Consider the following 21,590-nt stretch of genomic DNA (forward strand, 5'->3'; position numbering starts at 1 on the left):
AAACATGGGGGAGTGAGAGCTTTCACCGGGTTTGACCAGGGACCGGAAAGGATGTTATTTCAGACATTTTAAAGGTCTGGCTTTGACAGGATCCAAAGAAATGCTATTGCGCATATATTATGAGTACTAAGAGTTTACATAGAATGTAATACATTTTTTAATGTTCATATGGTTGCATTAATTTCCTTAGTATTTGGTAAAATTGCCTTTAAATGGTATGGCCGGGGTCAGATGTTTTGGTTATCCTTTTTCATGCTTCCCACAGTGCTTTGCTGGTATGTTGGCCCGTTCTTACCCCATACATTCCTTCTGATGGAGCTGGTGTAACTGTGTCAGGTTTGTAGGCTGCCTTGCTGGCACACCATTTTTCAGCTCTGCTCACATGTTTTCTGTTGGATTGTATGGTCATTAAGGCCAAAAACCTTTTAATTTTAATCAAACCGCATGACTTCTCCAAACGTAATTTATTGGGCAAGTAAATAAAAGCAATTCTACAATTATTTTTATTTATATTTTTGCACTAATTTAAATATGAGCAAAAGTATTTTGTCATTGGTAATCTATTTGGTTTAGGTGAGTTTCCCCCCCTCATGTTCCTCATGTTTAAAGACACAGACCAACCATACTAAACTCTGTTATTTACAGGAGCAGTGAAGAAGACGTCATGGTCACATATAATGTGATGGCTCAGGATTTTTTTCTGGGCACCAAAAGCTCAACCTAGACACTGGTCTTCTAATCCGTTTTAAAGCTGTTTTTCTTATTCTGTTTTGTTGTGTTAAAAGACAGCAGTTAGGCTGGTCCATGTACTGTGTTTACTTAAGTCGATCTAATTTATCTTCATAACCCAAACACTAAGTAACACTGCCGTCCTGAGCTAAGAAGGTATGTGCTGTTGCTAAAACTTTTGTGATACCAGTTTGTCAGGCCTGGAACTGGTGCTTTGTTGATCAAAACAGATATAATTGGTTCTAACTTAGGTAATGACCCCAAACCAGCAATAGTGAAACTGGATTAACAGGAAAAAACCCATGAGTGGGCAATACGATTTGTGTTTCCTCTATTTCTGATCCCCAACCCCAGACTGACAGAGAGTGAAATTGAATTTATTAAATAAAACATTAGTGTTTGCAGAAAATATGTAATGCAGCAACCAGACATAATTCACATTTTAAGCAGAAGGACAAACAAAAAGCCAAGAGACAAGCTCAACACAAGCCTTGAGTTTATTGATGAAAACTGTAATTTCTTCTTTCAAAAATGGAAGCAGGAAAAACATAGTGGACAAAAGATCTGTCCCACCCCAGATGGTCTAGGCATTACAAGATTTTGCATTAACATATCACAGTAATTGATTAAAAAAGCACTTATCCAGTCTTACCAATCATTCAAAGAGATGTTACAGTACAAATTACAGTAAATAAATCACACGCTGATTTACAGGAACTAAACTCACAACTTCCCAGTTGCCAAAGAATTGGGCTTCTCGCAAATGGTGTTGAGAATTTTCTTCATATATATACTTAGGGTTTATTGTAATTTACTTATAAACAAAACACCTGCATTATATAAAATCTGTCCTTATGCCCTAAACCAGGGATCATTAATCTTTCCCCCTCACCCCCAGAAAACTGAATATACCGAGTGCCACAAGACCCACTCAATTATTTTTTCTAAAAAATATGCCTCTATGGATTTATAATATACTATTTTATTACAAACTAAGAACTAAAATTTATGTTATTTCTATTTTTAGGGGTTTAAAACCAAACAAATAAATTTAACAAATAAATTCAACTTTCTTGGGTTAACACATCCAACTGTATTTCACATCCAACAGTATTTCTACTGTCAGACAGGATAGATTAAAAAGAAACTTTCAAAATAATTAAACTTAACAATAACGGATTTTGCCAACATGTAGGAAATTGCAAGAATTAATGGGATCCCAAATTTGAGCCAATGCATTAAAGTTTAATTTAGTGAAAAAATGGTCTCTGTACGATGTTTTAATGAAGAGACAAAGCAAGAGTATGTACATCTTCAAGCGTCCATTTTCTTATGGTATTTCTTTTATCACAGTAAAAAGTTACAGCACAAAATTCAACAAATTAAAAACATTTTCTGCAGCCTAATGGTTAAAAAGGAACTGAACAAGAAAGAAACAAGCCTTGTACCAGAGGTGCACATCTGTTGTGGGTTTTTGAATAATATGTTTGGATACAAAACGTGTTAAAAACTATTTTTTTCCTATTCCAAGAATATATAGTAATTAATTTCTTATTTCTTTATCATATGTGATCAAAGTTTTAGTCATTGCTTCAGCCTGTTTGATGCAAACACTTCAGCGCCACATAAAGCTCTTTATTTTTAATCTGAGTCAATAGGTGGCAGCACCCCGCTGATTTGGAGACTGTCATGTAGAAGAAGAGGAAGTGGGCGCTAACATAGCAACACCGCCACTTTTGAGCTCTTTATCCACCGTTATAAACACACCGCAGAGGTTGTAAACAAACCAGCTTAGACACAACTCTAGAGCCACATCTTTCCGGAAGAGCCTTCAGGCATATACTAAGGTATATTTTATTGTTTATCTGTGCTAAATGTGACATAAACATGCATGAAATTCAGGAGCTTTAGGACTTGTCAACTGTAAAGACGGTTGCTATGAGCTGCGTTTAGCTAACCTCCGGCAGAATCAAAGCTTTCTTTAAAGACTTTAAAAGTGTTGCAGAACCTGAAAATAAGATTATTTTTTAAAGGGGACAAATCGTTGATGTCCTGTGTTTTTATTTATCTTTAGTTATTTAAGATGTGGGCTTCTAATTCCCAACTTATTATTTGTAAGGACAACATTTAGGTGTCGGTTCGTATGTTGTCACCGATAATGATTGCGGTTTGCTACTGGCAAACACGTCCCCCCCAAAGCTCACATATATATATATATATATATATATATATATATATATATATATACTTAAATGCTAACTGCTATGCCCAAAACAACCTTGCAATTGCCACAATTGTTGCTGTTTTCTGTTTCCTCAATCTAACTTTACTTATAACTAAATAAAGAATAGAATAACTTTATTTTCAATGTAGAAAGATACGTGGAGATCGGAGGTGCTCCATTCAAACAGAACGTACTTACACAACAGTTTCACACTCGCACACAAAAACTAAATCTAAAATAATTTGAACTAAAACTAAAAAATAATTTTATGATATAATTAAAGTAGTGGCAAATTGTCAAAAGTTCAATTTATTGTTTACTCCTTTTTTCATTCATAGTTCTTTGGGAATTAAATCCAAAAATACAAGATACAATTATGACGTTTTTTGAGTAATTCACTAATCTGGTCATAAGGTACTGCCTAACATGAAAGATCACTTTCAAAGTTGTAGAGAATAAAGAGAGGACACTGTCTCTCTTGCCCTCCACACTATTCTGGTCCACCTGATAGAACCAGGATCATGTGCAAGGTTATTATTTGTATTACAGTATGTGTTCAGCACAATTCACTATATACCTATAGTTTGTTATTGTATTGTTGTGGTGCAGCTGACAGAATGGTCCTGCTGAGAGTAATCAAAGTTACTCAGTACGCATTCATTTTTTGTTTGAATATATATTCGTTTCCGCGAGGCAACAAATATGTTTATAGACTCATTACACTCTACCTACCATTTTTTTAAAGCTGAATACAAACAACCTTTTAAAAACAATCACAACTAGACTTAATGAGGTCTTGAAGTCCCTTGTGCTTTTTGGTTTTACTTATATATCTTGTTTTACCAGTGTTACCTACTTTCTCTGATTTTATATACATTTATTTTCATTTCTGAATTTTTTTAATGAGCACTGTTTTTGATCTGATTCAAGGAAATTTTGCTGCATACTCGTACGAAGATTGTTAAACGAATCTTAAACAAGTGGTCTTGAATCGAGGCAGTCTGTTATAAATCACAACATGGGACACATCTGGCCTTTCCTAGAATAGAATATAAAATCTCATGTCTTTATAAACCTTTATTTTGTTTTCTAGGTCAAAGATGGTTCAAGGTAATTCTCAGATTCGACGGCAGGGTGCTCATGACTTCCTGGCATACTATGAGTTTTGCTGTGCAAGGCAGGATTCAGTCCCTCTCCCTGCTGTTAAGATAAACTTGGACAAGGGAATGCTTGACTTTAACGGAGACAGGGTCAAATTAACAGACTGGCCACCTATTCTCCACTCTATATCTATCAATAAGCACCTGCACCACATTGCAATAAGCAGCACATATCAGGGACGTCTAGCTTCTGCAGATTCAGGTAAGAAATGACAATGAAAAATAATCTTTGCTTCCTTAATGGCTTTAAAATGACAAACTTTGCATCTTAAATGTTTTACTGGTTTACCTTAATTCTATCACTAATATCAGATAAAAGGTACTCTAAGTCCACCTTCAGGAGGAAGATCCCAGCCATTCGCTCCAAGGACCTGACATTTAAACTGTGCAAGGCACTGAGAGAGTGTCTCACTGTCTCTCCCATCCTCAAGACTCTGCATCTTAGCGGACTTCCATTGAGAGAACGAGATCTTATCACTTTAACAAAGGTAAACACAGCCTACTTTATTGCACCAATAATTTAAGCGTCCTTTAACTCATGCGTTGAGATTGGTACGATACCAAAAGTTTGTTTGCATCAACGTCTGTTTTTTCTTACCTGTCTTTGTCCTGGAAAAACATTTTTAATAGACAAGAGTCCCTTGTATATTTGGACACTGACACAAGTTTAGTTTTTTCATCCATTTACTGTAACATATTTCAGTTATAGTCATATAATGGACATTCATGGAAGTAAATACAGAGGGCCAACTGCAAGGTGTAAGCCACTCATGAGGCTCAAGAATAGCAGGGCTAGATTGGACTTTGCAAAAAAAAAAACAAAAAAAACCCCATCTAAACAAAAAGCCAGCACTGTTCTGAAAGAGCATTCTTTGGAAAGATGAAACTAAGATCAACCTCTACTAGAACGATGGTAAGAAAAACGTATGGAGAAGGCATGGAGCAGATCATAATCCAAAGCATACTACATCGTCTGTAAAACGCGGGAGAGGCACTTGATGACTTGGTTGTGCATGGCTGCCAGTAGCACTGAGACACTAGTGTTTGTTGAATAATGGGACACAAGACAGAAGCAGCCAAATTAATTCTGAGGTGTTCAGAGACATACTACCTGCTCAAATCCAGCTAAATGTTGTCAAACCAACCGGGTGGCGATTCATACTACAGATAGACAGTGACCCAAAACAAACAGCCAAAGCATCCCAGGAGTGCAAAGAAGTGTATTCTTGAATGGCCAAGTCAGTTACCTGATCTTGACCCAATTGAGCATGCATTCGCTTGTTAAAGACTAAACGTCAGACAGAAAGGCCCACAAACAAACAGCAAATGAAAGCTGATACAGTAAAGGCCTGGCAAAGCATTAAAAAAAGGGGAAACTCAGCATCTGTTGATGTCCATGAGTTCAAGACTTCAGGCTGTCATTGCAAGCAAAGCGTTTTCAACCAAGTATTAGAAAAACATTTTAATTTCCGTTATTGAATTTGATTCACTTTTTAACCCCTAAAATATAGGGATTGAATTAAAACAATGTTTTTGTTATTCACATTTTTATGCAATCTTTCAATTAAACTCACTGAGTTAGAGGTAAAAGTCTACACTTTAACTGCATCTAAGTTGTCTCATTTAAATTCCTTGTGGTAATGTACAAACACATACAGTTACGCCCAGACATTTCTGGGCGTAACTGTATCATTGACTCTATCATGTCTTTGGGAGAAGAATCCAAAGTTTTTGTATAGAAATGCACCAGTCGGTGAATCCAACAGTTTTTCTTGGACCAGCTGTGATCAGTGGTCAGCAGTTTTTTTTTTTATTTGTTCTGTTGTTTCAGTTAATTTAATGCATTAAAACTAAGAATTCTTAAATGTTTTAGTTCATGAATGCATCATCCTGAATCCCCAACTCAAACTGTAAAGAAAACTGAAAAATCTGTTTATGCTTGGAAAAGTCTGAATGAATCTCTAATTCAGAACCTTGTATAAGACATAAAACCAATGGAAAAAAAACAATTAAAGCACTTGTTTTGTTTAAGAATAGAAAGAATGAGTGTTACTTTTCTGTGGTTCCAGGGTTTGGCAAAGAGCGCTTCCTTGGAAAATTGTTTTCTGACTAACTGTCCCATCTCTGACGAGGGCCTAGAGGGTATGTGTTGTATTTTCCTATTTATCTGTAGCACTAAGAAAGTCTTCTCCAGTTTATTCTGTACATAAATGGATTGCTTTTGTTTCTTGTTTCAGTCATTTGCCAAAGTGTGAAATATTCTGCAAGCATCCGATCGGTGGATTTCACTGGATGCAATCTCACCTGGAGAGGAGCAGAGCACATGGCTAACATCATTAAGGTGTAAAATCTCATTTTCTTGCTACCACCAATCATGATTGTATTAAATTAACAAGTCATTTTAATTTACCTAAGTAAAATGTGGTCACATATTATTGTAGACCCAGAAACCACATAAGAAACATTTTTACTGACAAAAAAACCTTCATTGTGTTTGTTTCAGCACCAGGCAATGCAGAGACACGGTACTGCGTGGGCAGAGTCCCTGAGGTATCGACTGCCGCAGTTTGAAGGAATGAGCGGTCTTCGTCGCGTTACCTTAAACTGTAACACTTTGATTGGGGATCGGGGTGCTGCTGCTCTTGCACACGAGCTGTCTGAGGACCTCTGGGTTAAAGGTTTGTAGGGATATGTAGATTTAAGAAGAAGAAGAAAAACACAATATGAAGTATTCTTTAGTTCCTCTTACAATATTTTGTTGGATTTTGCTAAAAGGCTTTTGGTTTTTGTGCTTTGTTGAGCAGCGGTGGATCTACAGAGGTGTGGTCTGTCCAACAAAGGAGCTCGTCATTTGTTAGAAGCTTTGAAAACAAATTCCTCTCTCTGTGTGTTGGATATCCGCGGTAATCCTTTAGTTGGTAAGACTGTTAATTAATTACAAGTAGGGGTGCACTGATTGCAGTTTTGTGGCCGATCATGATCTTTAAAAAGCCTGACCTTACGAGACCTGACAGTGTCAGGTGTTATAAGGTCAGAATACGCCTTCAATGTTCCAATCTTATGTTGGCAACAGTGGGGTGACTATTGTTAACCGAGCAGGTGCAGACGGGACCTGATGTGCGGGTCTGTCAGCTCTCACTCATGGCAGAGCAACAAGGGAAAGTGGCTAATTTTCAGACCTTTTGCGGAGGTAGATAAGATGGACCGATAAGAACGGTTTCACATGTAAGTATCGGCCGGAAATTGGGGCCGATTGATTGGCCAACCGATTGATTGGCGCACCCATAATTACAATTCCTGTGAATATTCATATCCATCATCCACTTCCATGTTTTGTGACATTTCAACTTCAACTTTCAACATATTTTATTGAGATTAAATGCTATAGAATGTAGTGCATAATTATGATGAGGAAGAATAAGAATAAAACCACAAAGATTTTAAAATTATGATGTGCATTTGTATTTAGACCCCAGGGTTAGATTAGAAAACAAGGACTCAAGTATTTACGATCTCATAGAACGCTGTTCTATCCATCTGAAAATGTAAATTGTAGAGCACCACTGACAGGTAAGGAGAGAGAAGTATGGTCACTCCTGAGGAGCTACTGAGATCTGGTTAAATAGCTCAGATTGGAGAATTAATTGACAGAACTATTAGTCTTGAAATCCACAAATATGGGCCCATTTTCACAAATTCTCAGAGTCCTCTCAGGCAGCTCTTAACTTTGCCTAAAATTTCCTAGCAGGGAGTCGTGGCTTAAGAGTGATTCAGGTAGCTGCTGAGAGCACCTCTCAGCGGGGAGGGAACAGCATTTTACAGCATTTTTTACAACCTATAAATAATATTTAAATTCTCCAAAAATGGTTGTTTGGAATTTTTTTTCACCTTGTATTCATTGTTATTCTTTATTATTTCTATTTTTTATTTATTATTATTAAAATTACCTTACAAGAGGTGCACCTTTAACCTGTCCTGATGCTGAAACAATTTAATTTTCCCCTAGCGGGATGATAAAGTTTATCTTATTGTTATTGTCATAGATTTTTATGTGCTCGTTTACTTGGCTGTTTAGGGGTGGATCCCTGCACAACTGAGCTGGTAGTGTCTTAATAATTCACTGTTGTTCATTGTACGGAGAATATCTCTCCCTGGTCTCCGTCTTTCCACCATCTTCTCTCCTCCTCACTACTCTTAACAGTTGTTCACTTTAGGAGCTCTCTTAAGGCCTAAGATGCTTTGTGACTAACTTTTATCTTACCGAGGTGAAATTCTAAGTAAAATCATAGAATTCGAGATATTCTAAGATTTTTCTTAAAATGGCGTCACTAGGAGCTACTTTTAGTCTTAGGATTCTTTGTGAATACGGACCCTGATCGTTATGGGATAGCTGCATGAAAAAAGCAATGCTAAAAGGATGCCATAGGAAGTCCAAGTTATATTTTGCCACAAGGCTTGAAAGTGACAGCAAACATGTGGAAGAAGGTACATTGATGAGATGAGACCACAACTGAACTTAATGGCCCGCTTGGAAAATACTGTGTTTTAGAAAACCAGCCCTGCAGATCACCCTGAACACACCATAATAGTTCCTAAATACTCTGAGCTGGTAGAGACATGAGCCAAAAAAGACTTGTAGCTATAATTACAAAGAAATGTGGTTCTACTAAGCATCTTCCCAATAACACCTTTACATTGTGTGGTGCTACTACTTTGGCCCTCCTGGTGCAGAATTGTTATGATTTAGAAACAACTGAACAAGCTCCCAACATTTTGTTTTTTCTTTACAGACAAAGTTTTAATTAAAACTGTTATCGAGAAAGTACTCATGAACGCCGAGGGAAAGTCACCTGAGGTAACGCTTTGATAGTGATATTTGCATTCCAAATCTTTTAAATTACTAATTACTGTTCTAAGTAAATTTGTTTTGTAGATCACGTTTGTACCTGTAACTGTTTTCTGGTGTTGTACTGTAGTACTGCTGGATAAAACCAACAACCACCGAGTCAAACACAGCGTCCGGGCCAAAAAGAGGAGCCATACCCTTTACAGTAAGACGAAGATCAACATATAGGAAAGGTATATGCATATTATTTTCTTTCTTTTTACATGTGGTTAAAAAAAAATCTGCATCGTTTACACTGGGGAGTAAGTCAAATACCCAACATGTGCCTAATATCTTGTATTTAAAAAGGTTGCAGTTACCAACTCAGAAAGGACTGGCTTTAGATTTTTAAAGATCTGTCGTGTTTAATGGAAGAGATGCTTTTGTTTTGTAGGAGCCGGTACAAGAGTTGACCACACAGACTAGCTCAGAAAAAGCATGAAACACTGTTTAAGTGCAGGGAAAGTGTGAAGTATGAAATGAAAACAGCATTTAACTTATTCCATACTATGTAGTTAAACATGGCATTCCTTTAAATGTAGAACTTTATAATGCACCTTAAAAAGGTCTAAAAAGAAATAACACTGTTTACTGGTGCAGACGCTGAGACGTTCATCAGGTTTATTTTACATTCAAACAGAAGACAATGTTCTACCCTCATGACAAAACAGCCCGAAGGAGAAATTACATAAAAATTATTCTCACATACAGTATGGACCAAAAGTTTGGACACACCTTCTCATTCAAAGAGTTTTCTTTATTTTCATGACTATGAATATTGTAGCTTCACACTGAAGGCATCAAAACTATGAATTAACACATGTGGAATTATATAGTGAACAAAAAAGTGTGAAACAACTGAAAATATGTCTTATATTCTAAGTTCTTCAAAGTAGCCGCCTTTTGCTTTGATTACTGCTCTGCACACTCTTGGCATTCTGTTGATGAGCTTCAAGACGTAGTCACCTGAAATGGTTTTCACTTCACAGGTGTGCCCTGTCAGGCTTCAGTGTGAAGCTACAATATTCATAGACATGAAAATAAAGACAACTCTTTGAATGAGAAGGTGTGTCCAAACTTTTGGTCTGTACTGTATGTAAACCAACTTAGACTCAATGGCCACTTTATTAATTAAACCTTCCTAGCAACCGTCAATGTACAGGTCCTTCTCAAAATATTAGCATATTGTAATAAAGTTCATTATTTTCCATAATGTAATGATGAAAATTTAACATTCATATATTTTAGATTCTGTCGATCTCCTGCTCCATTCTTCCCTCACTCGTGAACAAGACCCCGAGATACTTAAACTCCTCCACTTGAGGCAGGAACTCCCCTCCAACCTGAAGAGGACAAGACACCATTTCCGGTCGAGTACCATGGCCTCGGACTTGGAGGAGCTGATCTTCATCCCAGCCGCTTCACACTCGGCTGCGAACCGCCACAGCGCATGCTGTAGGTCTTGGCTAGAGGGGGCCAGCAGGACCACGTCATCCGCAAAAAGAAGAGACGAAATCCACTGGTCCCCAAACCAGACCCCCTCAGGCCCTTGGCTGCGTCTAGAAATCCTGTCCATAAAAGTTATGAACAGGACCGGCGACAAAGGGCAGCCCTGCCGGAGTCCAACATGCACTGGGAACAGGTCCGACTTAGTGCCGGCAATGCGGACCAAACTCCTGCTCCGCTCGTACAGGGACCGGATGGCCCCTAATAAAGGGCCCTCGATTCCATACTCCTGGAGCACCCCCCACAGGTCATCACGAGGGACACAGTTGAATGCTTTCTCCAGGTCCACAAAACACATGTGAACCGGTTGGGCAAACTCCCATGAACCCTCGAGCACCCTGTAGACGGTATAGAGCTGGTCCAGTGTTCCACGGCTGGGACGAAAACCACACTGTTCCTCCTGAAACCGAGGTTCGACTATCGGTCGGACTCTCCTCTCCAATACCCTGGCGTAGGCCTTACCAGGGAGGCTGAGGAGTGTGATCCCCCTGTAGTTGGAACACACCCTCCGGTCCCCCTTCTTATAAAGGCCATGAACTTTGGGTCATGACCGAAAGAACGAGATCACGGATACAAGTGGCTGAAATGAGCTTCCTCCGTAGGGTGGCCGGGCACTCCCTTAGAGATAGGGTGAGGAGCTCGGCCATCCGGGAGGAGCTCGGAGTAGAGCCGCTGCTCCTCCACATTGAGAGGAGCCAGCTGAGGTGGCTCGGGCATCTATACCGGATGCCTCCTGGACGCCTTCCTCGGGAGGTGTTCCAGGCACGTCCCACCGGGAGGAGGCCCAGGGGACGGCCCAGGACACGCTGGAGGGACTATGTCTCTCGGCTGGCCTGGGAACGCCTTGGGCTCCCCCTGGAGGAGCTGGAGGAGGTGTCTGGAGAGAGGGACGTCTGGGCGTCTCTGCTGAGTCTGCTGCCCCCACGACCCGGTCCTGGATAAGCGGAAGACGACGAACGAACGAACGATATTTTAGATTCATTGCACACTAACTGAAATATTCCAGGTCTTTTATTGTCTTAATACGGATGATTTTGGCATACAGCTCATAAAAACCCAAAATTCCTATCTCACAAAATTAGCATATTTCATCCGACCAATAAAAGAAAAGTGTTTTTAATACAAAAAACGTCAACCTTCAAATAATCATGTACAGTTATGCACTCAATACTTGGTTGGGAATCCTTTTGCAGAAATGACTGCTTCAATGCGGCGTGGCATGGAGGCAATCAGCCTGTGGCACTGCTGAGGTCTTATGGAGGCCCAGGATGCTTCGATAGCGGCCTTTAGCTCATCCAGAGTGTTGGGTCTTGAGTCTCTCAACGTTCTCTTCACAATATCCCACAGAATCTCTATGGGGTTCAGGTCAGGAGAGTTGGCAGGCCAATTGAGCACAGTGATACCATGGTCAGTAAACCATTTACCAGTGGTTTTGGCACTGTGAGCAGGTGCCAGGTCGTGCTGAAAAATGAAATCTTCATCTCCATAAAGCTTTTCAGCAGATGGAAGCATGAAGTGCTCCAAAATCTCCTGATAGCTAGCTGCATTGACCCTGCCCTTGATAAAACACAGTGGACCAACACCAGCAGCTGACACGGCACCCCAGACCATCACTGACTGTGGGTACTTGACACTGGACTTCTGGCATTTTGGCATTTCCTTCTCCCCAGTCTTCCTCCAGACTCTGGCACCTTGATTTCCGAATGACATGCAGAATTTGCTTTCATCCGAAAAAAGTACTTTGGACCACTGAGCAACAGTCCAGTGCTGCTTCTCTGTAGCCCAGGTCTGGTGCTTCTGCCGCTGTTTCTGGTTCAAAAGTGGCTTGACCTGGGGAATGCGGCACCTGTAGCCCATTTCCTGCACACACCTGTGCACGGTGGCTCTGGATGTTTCTACTCCAGACTCAGTCCACTGCTTCCGCAGGTCCCCCAAGGTCTGGAATCGGCCCTTCTCCACAATCTTCCTCAGGGTCCGGTCACCTCTTCTCGTTGTGCAGCGTTTTCTGCCACACTTTTTCCTTCCCACAGACTTCCCACTGAGGTGCCTTGATACAGCACTCTGGGAACAGCCTATTCGTTCAGAAATTTCTTTCTGTGTCTTACCCTCTTGCTTGAGGGTGTCAATAGTGGCCTTCTGGACAGCAGTCAGGTCGGCAGTCTTACCCATGATTGGGGTTTTGAGTGATGAACCAGGCTGGGAGTTTTAAAGGCCTCAGGAATCTTTTGCAGGTGTTTAGAGTTAACTCGTTGATTCAGATGATTAGGTTCATAGCTCGTTTAGAGACCCTTTTAATGATATGCTAATTTTGTGAGATAGGAATTTTGGGTTTTTATGAGCTGTATGCCAAAATCATCCGTATTAAGACAATAAAAGACCTGAAATATTTCAGTTAGTGTGCAATGAATCTAAAATATATGAATGTTAAATTTTCATCATGACATTATGGAAAATAATGAACTTTATCACAATATGCTAATATTTTGAGAAGGACCTGTATTTGACATTTACCTTCCAAAAGACATTATTTCTTTGTGTCCTCAGATATTTTGTTTCATAGTGACGTAATAACATCACGTTGTTGCTTTAGATGCTCCACATCCATAATGGGAATCTTGCCCCCCGATCCAGACACACACACACAAACAAAAGGTGCTTTGTTGGATTGAGATCCGGTGAGTGTGGAACCAGCTGGAGTACAGCGTCGTGTTCAGGAAGCAGTTTATTAGGGTTCAAGCTTTGTGGCTTGGAGCATCATCCTTACACCAAATTCTGACCCTTCTATCTGAATGTTGCAGCTGAAATCAAGACTCATTGAGACATATTGGGTACAAATCATACAATAAATCAACTCAAACATGCACCTGAAAATAAAAACTGTAGAAATTGAACATGCAGCCAAAATATCCCTTTCTACTAAAAACATTTTTTTTCTTCTTCTTTTTTTTACTTCATAGTAATCATCCCCTGTTGGCAGGTATAAAATTACACTTCAGCTTCAGGGCCTTCCCTGTGTTTCATTACTGACTTCGGTGTTCATTCCCTTAATTGAGATACTTGGTAGAATTATCCACAGATAAAAACCCATTTAAGCCCTGATGGCTATCATGGATGACCTTTTGGGGAGTTGGAGTCTTTGACACTTTCAGAATCCACAAAATGGTACTTTGATATGGAAGCAAATCGTTACCATATTTCAAATGAAAAAGCATGTTCAGAAATGCTTTTTCATTTTAAGAATGTGGCTGCGTTATTTGACTCATAAATGAAATTAGTAATCAATCATCCTATTTGCATTTTAATTTTCTTCTTAAAGACTGCTCATTCTTTCACTTAATTAAAATAAAAAAGAAAAAGACATTTGAGATTTATTTTTCAAAATGTACCCCAGCAAATAGATACCAAAATTCAATTTGAAATGTAAAATTTTAAAATGAAAAAGCATTTTCAGAAATGCTTTTTCATTTTAAGAATGTGGCTGCGTTATTTGACCCATAAATAAAATTAGTAATCAATCATCCTATTTGCAATTGCATTTTCTTCTTCACGACTGCACATTTTATGCCATAATCAAAAAGAAAACAAAGCAGACATTGCTTTTTCGTTTTCGTGGTCTGCCTGCAAAGTAATCAGCATCAGCTTCCACAAAAACAGCGGCATTGGCAAGCTTTTACGGCCGGTCTGGCACCTTCTGGGATCCTCGCGGGCTGCCACAGCCTGCCACCGGAACTACCAGTTCTTTCTGCCACTGCCACAAATTGAGCTCGGCCCTGCTGCAATTCAATCAATTTCTCGGCACGTTTGCAATGTAATGCAATGCATACGTGCACAGCGCCCCCTACCGAACAAGATGGGTAGCTCGGTCAGCAGGGAGCTGAGGAAGAGCGGCTGCTGACGTCACTCTGCTGCGCCCGCAGCTCGGAATGCTTTTTCGTTTTCTAGTTCTGGGCAGTACTTTGCGGGCAGACCACGAAAACGAAAAAGCAATGTCTGCTTTGTTTTCTTTTTGATTGTGGCATAAAATGTGCAGTCGTGAAGAAGAAAATGCAAATAGGATGATTGATTACTAATTTTATTTATGGGTCAAATAATGCAGCCATTCTTAAAATGAAAAAGCATTTCTTAAAATGCTTTTTATTTGAAATATGGTAACTATTTGCTTCCATACTTTGAGGGATTTGTGCTTTTTAGTGCATTTTGTTACATAAATAAATGAAGGCACTAAAACTTTGAGTTGGTGGAATCCCAGTTTTTGATGTTGCTCTTTTGTTCATGCAGGCCCTCATAAAGGAACATCTCCTAAAGGACAGAGTTCAGGTGTTGCTCAAACCAAGAAGCCCTTTTCTCGCTCCTGTTTTATTCCTTGGCGTGCTGCTGAAAGAGCTGGACGCCAAAGGTGAGGAGATGTGAGGAAATCTGTCTTTTTTTTTTGGTTATCGGGTGTCTGGTGTTAGTTGTAATGGAAATGTTGAACACCGTAATAAAACTTACAATGGATCCAAGTATTAAATGGATATTTTACTTTGTTTTTTATGCTTTTATTTCAGAGGTCTTCCTCCTGGTGTTACCGTTGTTGACAGGAGCTTTCAGGTAAGGTTTCCCCTGCTTATGAACGTAGTATGATCAGAGTATATCATTAAAAATAGGTCAGACTCCTTTTAGTGATTCAGATGTGCAACGGGTTACATCTGACCTTTTAATCTACTGTAAAATATGCTCGATGTGTGCTTCTTTAGGGTGCTACGACGGTCAAAGTTACTGTGGAGTCAAACTCGGAGGCAGAGGAGGACTGTGAGGATGAAGATGAAGAAGAGGCGGTGAAAGTGGAGCAGACATCGTCTTCTCTTGGACTTATGGACAGAATACCTGGGCGACAATTTGATCGTATCCAGGTTAGCATCATTACCAGCAACCATAAGTGCTTAGAAAAATGAAAGAATGTGTAGCTTTGTTGTTTTATTACTGCATCATTTTGGGACCTACCTGTTACTGATAAGCTGTTCAGGTTGAATGTATTTTTATGTTTGTCCTGCAGATGGAGCTGAAAGAGTGTCGTCTAAGGCTGGCAGAAGAGTGCAGGGCTCGACTAAAAGCAGAGTCAAGGCTCATGGAGGTAGATCATTAAAATTGACTTCAACCAGTTTTCTGTCTTTAGTTTTCAGCCATATGTTTTGATTTTAAAATTCTTGAAATGCAGAATTGTTTTGCGCTAATTTAGCAGTTTTTGTCTAAGAAGAAACTGTCAGCAGGTTCAGACATTTTTTTTAATTTTGTTCTCAGTATGAGTTGGAGAATGCCAGACTTCGCGATGCCAACCGTTCGTTGTCTGAAGCTCTTGTGGCTACAGGCTCTGGATCAGCACTTCGTACTCTCAGCGCTCTTGAAGACGAGGCAGTCCTCGAGAGCATCGAGAACTCATTTAATAAGTTCCACGCCTTCCTGGATCTCCTCAAGGATGCTGGGTGGGTTTGTCTTTTTTTTTTTTTTTTTTTTTTTTTAACTGTGCCAGATTATTTGAGAGTTCTAAAAAAAAAACTAATTCAAAAACGGGTCAATTAAAGGATCAATCAGTCAGTCTTTATTTACAGAACACCTTTCCTGCACAGCAAAACAAAGAATGTCAAACTGCCCAAACAAGAAAAAGGTTAGCTAATTAAGGCTATGCATTAAAATGTACAGATGCAGTTAACAGATGTATTGGTTTGAAGGACTTGGAGACACAATCATGTTGATGCTGAAGAGACACTAGATATAGAGATATTATTTACCTAAGAGAAGGTTAAATTAGTCTTCAGGTTACTTTTACAACATTAGTGGTCTCTGCTGCTCCCAGGTCTGCTCGAAGGACGATCCACAGTTTTAAGGCCATAATACGAAGCACTGTGATTTATTTTTCTTATTTTGAAGAAAAAATCCATCTAGGTGGCTAATACAATAAAATTATATCATACCAATCTGTGCGTCTTAGATCATTAATGCCTTTGAAGATGTTTAAAAGAATTATTCTGTCTCTCTTTCTGGTCTTTCAGAATATTAGCTGTGGAGTAACTGTGTATGTTTTACATAGACCAGAAAGCAAAGCATTGCATTGATCTTTTCTGCAGGTTGTAAAAGCATCTGTTGAGAACGGTAGCGTCAATGAATTTCTTTCCTTATGTTTAGCCTAGGTCAGCTGGCATCAGTTGCTGGGATTAACACATCAGATTTCCAGCCTCTTGGAAAACCTCAGCTCTCCTCTACAATGGGACCACAGTTAGAAGGTGCAGCCTCAATGACTTTAGGGGAGTTCAGGGATGTTCATGCAGAGGCTGATAACGTTTCTTTGGTAAGGATCTGGGAAAAGTATGTTATCATCTGCAGCAATAGCTACTACGTTGTGCTCGTCTTTAAAGTCTTGCATGTGTATTTTTTGGCTGTTAAAGTTTTAAGCATGTAACCTGGAATGTTTTTATCTGCGGTCTTAAAGTCCAAAAAACTTTTATATTTACCGTGCCTGTCGGTTGTACGTGTGTTTATGCACTGAGCGAAAACTGAACTCTAGGGTTAAATATGTTACGTCAGCTAACGCTAAGAGTGTCACTCCTACTCCAGGAGTCCAGAATGCAATGTGAGAAATCAGACCATTAAAATGTCTATCAGATTGTTTTACAGCAGGTAAATTCAGTTCAGTATTATAACAATGTATATAATGTCAATTCACAACAAATGATCTCTCAAGTCACTTTACGCCCATCTGCTGCGACTGAGCAAGGGTTTAAAAAGACAGAACAGATTAACAAAAAACACTGAAGCCATGGTCCAGCAGTACTTTCCACATAAAAAAAAAAGTAGAGTTTGCGGCAGTTACTGCTTTTAGTTGCTGTGTCCAGGAAAGAGAAACAGAAAGGCCAAGTGTTTCCTCTATAAAGAGAGAACATGAAGTTATTGGCAGTAATAACTCAGCTGATGACCTCTTCCAAAAAGGCATCACCACTAAATGGAAACACAGGGCAGATGTAACTTCTATGAGGAGGATAAAACAGAGAGAAAACAAAGTTCATGGCAGCAATAACTGCAAATAATCCGTAATTGGAGAGCAGTAAGAGAAAGAAGTTTTTGGTGGACCGTGATTATTAAGGGCTTCATATATAAGAAGGGGAAATTAAAATTCCACTCTGGATTTAACAAGAAGCAAATGAAGAGAAGCTAAAATAGGAGCTGGTCAAGGAATTGATGCAAAGCCAATTCCTCCATTATGTTGGGATCGCTTAGATAAAAAAATACCTTTTTACATATTAAATATAACTTGACTAAATAATGTAAGTAGGATCTAACTGGAATGAAAGTAGTTGAAATGTTCTGTCTATATGTTTTGACACATTTGATTATATTTCTGTCTTAAACTTTCATTGTTGTTTCTTTTTTGTTTGTTTTATTTCAGGCAGGTAAATTGGTACCTTCCTTTCCTGGTGGAACAGCCTTTACTCACTCTTGCCTGTCTCCTTCCTTGCATAAAGACAGATTAGTAGATGTGACCTTTAATCACCATGGATTAGAGCCAGCAGACCCAGCAGTGGCTGCAGAGGAGGAACCACATCAATATTGTCAGCCTGATATGCAGCCTGACTCAGGCTCTGAGCACAGTTTTCGCAGCCAAAAGTCATTTGATCAGTTTTCCATTAGGAAAACCCTCCAAACTCAGCCAAGCAGACAGAGGATAGAGACCAGCTCTAACAGAAGCAACAGTTACCACGGAAACGACTTCAGCAACAACTCCATGTATAGTCGAGCCTCTCAGAACAAGGGGACCCACAGTGGCTCCAACGAGAGTGTCAGTGAGATTATAAGTGATAAGGTGGGGTCAGTGGGGTCATGGAGTAGTGGGAAGGACAGCCCGATGGTTGGTCAACCAAGGTCAGAAGGGTCGGAGAGAAGAGCTTACCCTGGGAGGAGAGCTCTGAGACAAATCGGGTCTCTAAGAGTTCAGTCAGATGATGAATCCTTTTGATGCGACATGAACAAACTTTTAAACCTGCTTTTCTATTGTTTTCTGTAATTATTGACGCATTAATAACCAAGAGGCTTTTTTTGTAAGACACAATATCAGGATGGGTTTTTTTTTTTTTAAGAGACAGAAGTATGCTGGAGAAGTAATGGCTCTTGCTTTTTAGTGTATGTTTAGACATAGTTAGTAAAGTAAGATAAGATCACTGGGCTTGTAAATCAACACTGCCTCAGTCAATTCTTTGGTCATGTCTGCAGTGTTCCAGGTTAATGTTGAAGCAGCCTAAGATTATACAGCAGTGAGATCAAATACTCTCCTGGTTTATTTTCTTTGTTGCTCAGATTACTTTTGCTTCTTGGAATTACATAATGCAGTTGAACCTGTTTGAAATGTCTGCTTGGTTATTGTGATATGTATATCTTTTTTGTATAATATAAACATTTTTGGGTAACATGTTTGTTTCTTTCTCATTTATGGGTTTTTAAAGACATTTTAAAATACTTCAACAATGATGCTGCTAGTTTCTGCCATCGAACAGGATGTTTTGCTTTTTAACTGATGCGCTATAATCCACCTGATTTCTATGCTTCTTTTAAAATATTGCCATTGGTATCTGTTTTTATGAGTAGACATCCATCATGGCTCTTGAAAACTGAAAAGGATCAATGTTTCCTTGTTAAATATTTCAGAGGAAAAAGTGAAGAAACCGCAGCACCAATTTGGCAGGGTAGAGTTGAACTTGGTGTTCTTTTGGACAGTACATGGTTCATTACTGTGACCACAAAACCAAAGTAGAGTCCACAACAATCTCCCTGCAGAAGAGACAAAGATCACATGAAGCAATCCTGTCTGCTAAACAGTTTATTCTTCCAACTTCAGTTCTGAAGAAATTAGGTTTTTGTGGACTGGCATAGTTTTTAATTATCTTTTGATTATGGCTGCACGTCAGCGCAGTGTAGTTTTTGTTTATTTCTAAGCTGAACAAAAAGATGCTGAACATGAAATGGAAGCAATGTGAGACCCGATTTCTCAGGTGTTTGCATTTTCGAGAATCATCTGACTTTGAGTTGCAACATCCAAAAACAACTGGTGAGTGTGAACATATGATAGAAAACAGTTTCAAGTTTTATCCGGAAGAACTAAGGGCAACAATATATATATACAGGGGTTTGACAATGAAACTGAAACGTGTCATTTTAGTGTGGGAGGTTTCACGGCTAAATTGGACCAGCCTGGTAGCCAGTCTTCATTGATTGCACATTGCACCAGTAAGAGCAGAGTGTGAAGGTTCAATTAGCAGGGTAAGAGCACAGTTTTGTTCAAAATATTGAAATGCACACAACATTATGGGTGACATACCAGAGTTCAAAAGAGGACAAATTGTTGGCGTATTTCTTGCTGGCGCATCTGTGACCAAGACAGCAAGTCTTTATGATGTATCAAGAGCCACGGTATCCAGGGTAATGTCAGCATACCACCAAGAAGGACGAACCACATCCAACAGGATTAACTGTGGACGCAAGAGGAAGCTGTCTGAAAGGGATGTTCGGGTGCTAACCTGGATTGTATCCAAAAAACATAAAACCACGGCTGCCCAAATCACAACAGAATTAAATGTGCACCTCAACTCTTCTGTTTCCACCAGAACTGTCCGTCCGGAGCTCCACAGGGTCAATATACAATATACTATAGCCAAACCTTTGGTCACTCATGCCAATGCCAAACGTCAGTTTCAATGGTGCAAGGAGCACAAATCTTGGGCTGTGGACAATGTGAAACATGTATTGTTCTCTGATGAGTCCACCTTTACTGTTTTCCCCACATCTGGGAGAGTTACGGTGTGGAGAAGCCCCAAAGAAGCGTACCACCCAGACTGTTGCATGCCCAGAGTGAAGCATGGGGGTGGATCAGTGATGGTGTGGGCTGCCATATCATGGCATTCCCTTGGCCCAATACTTGTGCTAGATGGGCGCGTCACTGCCAAGGACTACCGAACCATTCTTGAGGACCATGTGCATCCAATGGTTCAAACATTGTATCCTGAAGGCGGTGCCGTGTATCAGGATGACAATACACCAATACACACAGCAAGACTGGTGAAAGATTGGTTTGATGAACATGAAAGTGAAGTTGAACATCTCCCATGGCCTGCACAGTCACCAGATCTAAATATTATTGAGCCACTTTGGGGTGTTTTGGAGGAGCAAGTCAGGAAACGTTTTCCTCCATCAGTATCACGTAGTGACCTGGCCACTATCCTGCAAGAAGAATGGTTTAAAATCCCTCTGACCACTGTGCAGGACTTGTATATGTCATTCCCAAGACGAATTGACGCTGTATTGGCCGCAAAAGGAGGCCCTACACCATACTAATAAATTATTGTGATCTAAAACCAGGTGTTTCAGTTTCATTGTCCAACCCCTGAATATTCCCCTTTAATCTTACAATTATGTATTATTTTATGTTGGTCTAACATAAAATCCCAATAAGGTAAAATATAGTTTTTGGTTGTAATATGACAAAATATGAAAAAGAGGAATAGATAAGACACCATAGACAGTTATTTTATAACTGCTCTATAGTAATTTAATTTGAGCTCAATTGGCACCTCGCCTTAGACTGCAGGGTCACTGGATCTTATTATAAACTTGTTATAATGGGACTTTTCATACAGTTTTTATTGTTTCAACGAAAATAGTTTTCTTCCATAAATAAAGAGCAAACTCTTTATGTAACCAACATAGTTGATTTTGTTCTGACCTTTGATTAGGTACTACAGAAATTCCTGTTTATTTATACAACAATGAAATTACTGCTTATGATGTAGAAGCAGGGTGTGGTGCAGAGCTGGAACCTGTTCCGCTCTTTCCTTTTAACGGGACAAATTGCCTGTGGAACCGAGTGCCATGTCCTTTAGGTTTCTCAGATTTGAACTTAGATCAGTTATTCACACATGAATACCGATCAATTATGTCTATCAAATGATCAGTTTAGGCTTCAGCATATTTCTATCATTGACCTAGGTTGATTCCCTTTTAATTTGATGTTTAAAAGCAACACCTACCACTTTCTGAAATAAAAATAATTCTTCTCACAGATAAA

The 21,590-nt window shown here is 39.4% G+C and overlaps 1 protein-coding gene across 2 annotated transcripts; it reads left to right on the top strand.

Moving 5' to 3' along the window:
* Positions 1-46: 46 nt before the first annotated feature.
* Positions 47-18,939, top strand: cep78 (centrosomal protein 78). Of its 2 annotated transcripts, XM_047380173.1 has the most exons (18): positions 57-74; positions 266-336; positions 2,388-2,576; positions 4,047-4,315; positions 4,426-4,601; positions 6,183-6,255; positions 6,351-6,454; positions 6,617-6,791; positions 6,918-7,031; positions 8,904-8,968; positions 9,090-9,192; positions 14,783-14,900; positions 15,052-15,094; positions 15,241-15,396; positions 15,540-15,617; positions 15,785-15,966; positions 16,667-16,829; positions 17,925-18,939. In XM_047380173.1, exons 4-18 carry the CDS (start codon positions 4,054-4,056, stop codon positions 18,489-18,491), a joined length of 2,379 nt encoding a protein of 792 aa, XP_047236129.1. In that variant the 5' UTR covers positions 57-74; positions 266-336; positions 2,388-2,576; positions 4,047-4,053; the 3' UTR covers positions 18,492-18,939. The 2 variants fall into 2 exon arrangements, with proteins under 2 accessions (XP_047236130.1, XP_047236129.1); XM_047380174.1 differs by lacking the exon at positions 6,918-7,031 and having other exon boundaries at positions 47-74.
* Positions 18,940-21,590: the final 2,651 nt, after the last annotated feature.

The sequence above is a fragment of the Girardinichthys multiradiatus genome, chromosome 12 (assembly GCF_021462225.1).
Source record: "Girardinichthys multiradiatus isolate DD_20200921_A chromosome 12, DD_fGirMul_XY1, whole genome shotgun sequence".
NCBI classification, from domain to species: domain Eukaryota; kingdom Metazoa; phylum Chordata; class Actinopteri; order Cyprinodontiformes; family Goodeidae; genus Girardinichthys; species Girardinichthys multiradiatus.

Excerpts from the sequence above, each read along its gene's own strand:
- cep78 (XM_047380173.1), top strand. The coding sequence starts at position 4,054 with ATGGTTCAAGGTAATTCTCAGATTCGACGGCAGGGTGCTCATGACTTC. Across the intron at positions 4,316-4,425 it reads TCTAGCTTCTGCAGATTCAG|ATAAAAGGTACTCTAAGTCC; the intron begins GTAAGAAATGAC and ends CACTAATATCAG. Across the intron at positions 8,969-9,089 it reads CCGAGGGAAAGTCACCTGAG|TACTGCTGGATAAAACCAAC; the intron begins GTAACGCTTTGA and ends GTTGTACTGTAG.